The sequence below is a fragment of the Morone saxatilis genome, unplaced genomic scaffold (genome assembly GCF_004916995.1).
Source record: "Morone saxatilis isolate NCDOM2014 unplaced genomic scaffold, NCSU_SB_2.0 Contig16, whole genome shotgun sequence".
NCBI lineage: Eukaryota > Metazoa > Chordata > Actinopteri > Moronidae > Morone > Morone saxatilis.
The window spans coordinates 12,540,604-12,546,842 of NW_023339718.1; the positions used below are offsets into that span (position 1 = coordinate 12,540,604).

At 38.8% G+C, this 6,239-nt stretch overlaps 1 protein-coding gene across 1 annotated transcript in view; it reads right to left on the reverse strand.

The window, feature by feature from the left end:
• The window catches only part of oxct1a (3-oxoacid CoA transferase 1a), a gene marked incomplete in the record, with an annotated part of 41,933 nt that overhangs the window by 5,067 nt on the left and 30,627 nt on the right, over positions 1–6,239 (reverse strand). The window contains 2 exon segments of the mRNA XM_035657872.1: positions 3,877–3,957; positions 4,912–5,001. Of these exon segments, the coding sequence (XP_035513765.1) occupies positions 3,877–3,957; positions 4,912–5,001 (171 nt within the window).

Genomic DNA, 6,239 nt, shown 5'->3' on the forward strand with positions numbered 1-6,239 from the left:
TGCACATAGCATAAAGACAAACACACACACAATACAAGCACTGATAGTAATACTGGCCTTGACGATGACAAGGAAAAATGTGTTTTCTGATAGCTAAATCAACACCATGTTGGGCAAACCAAGTTATTATTCAACAGGTATGGTTCATTACTTGTTGAGTCCGATGCTCTCCAGTTTGGAGTAACTCAAATCACTTGGATTGTTGCTGACAAAAATGAGGTGAAATGCAAATGTTTTGTAGTCTTTTACATCTCTGCCTCCTGTCACTGAACATGCTGTGAACAACATTAACTCTTCTCATCTAACTCATTACTAAGGAAGGAATTTAATTAAGGGCAGGTGGTTCACGGTAACAGCAATATACTGAAGGCTCTCTGGGGGTAATAATAGTGTGCACGTTGTTTTTTTGGACAACCTTAAACAATCAGCTAATACATTACATACACATTCAATGTATCCTGAAGTCTAGAGGGTTCTTACATTGTCTCAAAGTCTCACATCATTTGAGCAAGTTTGTGTTTCTCATACAGTAAGTGTTTTGGCAGTCCTATTAAGTTTCCGATGCCAGAACTAGTACACCTCAGTCAGATACAATATTAGAGGGAAGAAAGGAAGCCTGAGGAAATACAGGACAGGTGTTTGAGATGAGAAAATTGACTCAGCAAATACAGTGAGGACTGAAACCATGTCCACATCACCTGAACTAATGGATGTGGATTTAGACAACCTAAACAGTTATTTTTTTTTCACCTTTGTCAAAATTAATCAGTGATGTGGATAATGATGATGGATCCCTTCAGGAATATTGCAACCACTATTTGCTAATAAGCACCAATCCATAACAAAAGTTATCTCAGGACACTTTTGGCAAACATATCATGATATATCGGCTTATCTTCATTGTGTTTTCTTCCTGATTCTTATTTTGTCTTTCAATAAAGCTGAATATGCAATATGGGTGTTGTCATTGACACACTGTTCCTTTTCTGTTGTCTGCTGACAACAGCAGCACTAAAGATCACAATTTAATTGACGGTCTTGCAAGCTATCAGCTAACCAAGCTAGCAGTAAATCTGAAGCTGCTACACTGACACCCTCATCAAATCACTATACTATACTTGTGCTGTTTGACAAGAGAAACAGAAAAACATGTCAACATGACAACACCTTTATTGTGCTGCTCGGAATATTGATTTTCTAAACAAGCAATCACAGCAAGAGCTGGAGGTAACAGAAAGTTGGCTTCTTAACCTTGTTGCCAAGTATAAGTATTTTGGCAATATCTTAAAGGCTGACAGGCTGACAGTCATGTGTCAGGATTTTTGAAAAGCTTAGTTTTCCCTGTCCAAACTGCAAAGAGAAGCTGGCATTGAAGAGGAAGACAGTTTTCAAAATGTTAACATTTAGAGATGGGCAATGCCTGTTTGGTGTGGATGGAAGGCCACAAGGAGAGCAGAAAATATTTTAAAATGTATTCACTTGTATTCGCAACAGACATATTATCAGAAGAATAAAACAGAAGGGGGAGGGATGTGGAGGTCAAAAAAGAAGTAAGATAGACAAATGAATAAGAGGAAATTGTGTCTTGATAGAGATGGAAGAAAATGAGAATAGAAGCCATAAATGAGAGAATGTAGAAATTCAAGTCATTACAAAGAAAGTAAAAAGCTGGGCATGTAATAAGAGGAGAAGAGAACTAATGGGTAGAAAGGGAGAGAAAACAGCAGGAGATAAAATGAGGAAGGTGGGACCAGTGTTAGCAAGGCAGTACAAAGGAGCTTTAACCTTTATAAATATCGACAGAAATTTGCTGGCTGAGAAATGTTGCACAATCACAACAAAAGCCGGCTGAGCAGAAAAGGACAGACAGGGGCAAAAAAAAAAAGCCATGGACAAACTGTCTGACTTTGCTCCTGACTGGTCAAGTTTTCAATGAGTGAGTTCCAAAGGCAGTAACCTGCAGAGGATTACAGGGAATTGACCAGAGTACATGACGACACAAAAACTACATCAGCATCAATTTAAACCAGCTTTTTTTTTTTTGTTAAACCTTTTTCCAACGTTGTGCTTTTGCTTATGGTCTGCTTATTTCCCCTTTTTTTTTAAAGATAATTTTTGGCATTTGTGCTTTAGTCCGATAGTGACAGCTGGAGAGAGACAGGGAAGGCAGGGGGACAGAGAGAGAGAGAGGATGAATCAAACCTGGGCTGCTGAATTAAGGACTCAGCCTCGATATACACTACCCACTCTATCAGGTGACCTACCGGGTGCACCCCCGCACTATTCTGACAAGTCGGTCAATAAAAACCCCATTTTGCTGGATTTACTATCTCAGAGGGATGTGAGTGATAAAATAATATTCACTCTACTCCACGACTGGACTATTTCTCAGACTTTTTCCACCTTCACCGTATGTGCTACCACGTACAATAACATTATCCAACAGGTTAGCAAATCTTTCACAGTCTTCCATCACACCACGCAGAACTCAAACTGTGGGGAGCTGATGAAATTCAAAACACAGCAGAAACGGAGCTCTTCACGCACAAATGAAGACGACAGAGATTTGCATTCAGGATAAGCTCCATAAGCTTTCCAAGGGAGACTGAGCAGTAGGATTTCCCAGAATACATCCCGTGGTCCAACTTTATAAAAAGAAAAAAGAAAAAAAAAAAAATGGGAACCAGCATCCCCACCTGCCAATCCATGGGCATTTCCCAACTCTTATGCAACACACAAGATCTTCCATGCCTGCGTTAGTGGAGCTTCTTGACAATTCAAACAATTCATTCATAATATGCAACATAAAGTGCTTTACATAAAATCACAACATATGAAAACAAGCTGCAGATTGGCTACGACTACAATCACTGCATGAGCAATGAGCAATATTACGAGAAGGGCAGGGGTGGAGTATCAACAAAATACATAATAAAGGGAAACTCAACCCTAACCATGAAAATATAAAAAAGATAACAAAATCAATAAGCCTCCTTACAGAAAATCAACTGATTGAATTAGTGTTAATTGAATAAATGTAATTTCCATCTACCCGTGTCACTCTGCTGCAACATACTAATATATCAGTTGCAGTGTGATTGTTTTCGTATGTGTGCGTGTGTGAGGGAAATGTAATTGAGAGATAAAGACGCAAAGTTATTACATTTTGCTTTCAGTCAATCACTCCTTACTGGAAGGTGGGAAATTGTTAATACTTTGCAAGGTGAACAACCCTGAGCTAAAAACAAAGTTAGTGGTTTGCCAGAGCTAAAAGAGGGAGCAACCGCAGCGACGGAGTAGGATACAGCAACTAGGAGTATGTCGGAGACTTTGGAAGAAAAAACCTCAGGCGTACGTCATAAGCATGCATCAACAATGTTTGTGTCATTACTCTCACTACCAGAAGGGGGAAACAAAAGTTCTGCACTGCAGGTTTACGCATTGTATTACAATAATTTATCAAATACATTCACAATTACTGCATGATTAAAAAACAAGATGGAAACTTAGCAAATCCTACAAAGATCCTATACTACAGTCTACTGTACGAATAGACTTATTTTGGCTACAACTGGGTGCCTGTATATTCATGTTTTACAAGAACATTGCTTTCTAACAAAGATGATGAATTCAGTTCAACATCACAGGCAGGTAAATAAACTACTTGAACAAAATCCTCCCATTCTCCTCAAATCATGGGGGGTGGGGAGTACTGCACAGCTATAGCTTACTCATTGGCAACGTCTGTATAGCACCTATAAATAAGCAGCCTATGCCTATCACTGTCCATCCATATATTTCTGTTTAAATCTAGGATGATGAAGACATATTCATATATACACCCATATATTATATAAAAGAAACCGATAAACACACCTTTTCTGTGATGATCCGATCAACACATTGCTTTCCTGTCAAAGGCAGGCTGCATTTGTCCAATATCTTGTGTTTTCCTCCCTGAAAGAAAAAAAGGGTAGTTAGTTTAAAGAAAACTTAACTGGAGGTGGTTCACCCAGTTCAGTCAGTGAAGCCTGTCAGTCACTTCAAACTGTGTGTTAATATTTTCATAGATGCAGCTTAAATTTTAATTTATCCAGGGACTCAGCTGGTTATGTACACTCATTTTATCCCCAAAGGATATACAGCACATATCCATGTGGGTGTGTCTTAGTTTCCCCGCCAGTCATCTTTAAGAAGAAGCACACGTCCAAATGCCTCTGACGCTGCCTGACAAGCACACATCATACATCACATACCCCCACCACCCCTTACCCATCAAGAATGAAAACAGGCTTCAGGGCACTAAATTTATGCTCACCTGCTGCACCATCTGGACTATAGCTGGGCGCCAGACAGGCTCCCATTAGCAAAAAACAGCATGCTTCTATGAATACAGAATGTTACATTGCCCTTGCATCATATTGATCTGGACTTTCCAAAAGTAAACCAATTCAGTTGGATTGCCTACTGTTATTGTCAGAAACCCTGTGGGTTTATACATCTCGAGCTGCAGCACCAGTCTGACTAATCAGCTGTTTCCAATACACCAACTCCAATTCTAGACTTTTCAAATTAGCCAAAGACGAAGGGACAGGAGGTGGTTTGTGTGCAAAACCTCATCAGGATGAGCCGATTCTCTCTAGTAAAGAGGAATTAAGCAAACCATTAACAGAATTATCCTTAATCAGTCATAACACTCACTCTCATTATCACTGGAAGCAGATACAGGGTATACTGGTGAAGGAACCAAGATGGGACATGAAAATTGCCAATTTAATTTGACCTGGTTTCTTAAGAAACGGAGTTCTTTTGGGTACATTTGTTAAGGTAATGTTGATTAGAAGAAATTTACTAAAAGCACATAGTCTCACACACTCACACACAACCAAATACTATTACATGTATACACACCTTAGCTGAGTGCTCCATGGTGACCACCACCTTGGTTCCAGCGCTAGCCACCAAATCCATGGCTCCTCCCATTCCCTTCACCATCTTACCCTAGGAATGGAAGTTCAAAAAAGGTTGAGGTTTTAGTTATCCCATTTATCAGGAACACCTTACAATATAGCACAGTCCAAATCAAAACTACTCTACAACTAATAAAAGTTGCAACTAATAAAAGCATTCATTTAGAAGGGTGGGAGGAAATGGCAGGAATACATTTCTCTTCTACTGTAGGCTACATGTTCAAGTAAAGATAGTTCTCCCAAAAACAACTCCTCCTCCATCAAAAATATATAAAAGTTTACAAAGCTGCTCTGTGGCTCTGTCTCTTCAATGCAAGGATATCTTATAATGCTCCGTGCTTGGTGAAGCCTAATTTTATCCCTGCAGTAGTAAGACTCTGAAAAACTTCTCACACTGACGCAGACAACAGGAGGGAGAGATTAGAATGGATCTGCAGCATTAGAAAAATGTGGCAAGGTTACAGTGGCAACACCACAAAGGTTTGCCAATTAAAGATTATATAATGCACTAGTAACATCATCCCAAAATATCCAAAGTATCTTAGAAGTAAATGCCTTTTTTTCCAACCTGGGTCCTATTTTAGTCGTTTTTGATCATTATCCCTACTGTTTGGGTTTACATTTGACTTTTCAGCTTAAATAATAAGGGGAAGCAGTGACAAAGCTAGGACCAGTTTAAAAAAACAACGGGTGAAATGCAAAATGGACCGATCAGGTTATAAAAAATTTCAGTTCAACAAATCCAACCCTGATATTTAGAAGGGACAATGAAGGTGAACATATCCAGTATCCATTATAATAATCCACTGCATTGCAAAACAACTTTTAATAGGTAACATTTCTGTGGTAGAAAGTAGCTGCAATGAAAACTGTTGTCAGCGTTTTCTGTGGATTATACAGAGCAGCGGCATGGCTGTTTCTGGAAAGACATGTTGCTGTTGAATTTTTGAATATCATTTTTCTATGCTGTGAGCACCACAAACTAAATTACATTCACCACCTTTGTATTGGGTCGCTGGCAGAAATGTCACGGACAGATATCTAAAATCAGGAGCAAATTAAACCAAAGTCATCTGCACCAATAGATAGCAATTGAGGTGAGTGAGAAAATATATTTTATGTAATAGTGTGAACCAAACCTTTACGTGTATGATTAATGCGCTCAAAACTGATATTTCCTGGCGCAATTCGGGCATTTGAGATGTGGAAAACTTGTACTTCTTCTCAATCACTTATTTTTATTTATTTTTTTATTATGTGTTTATTAAT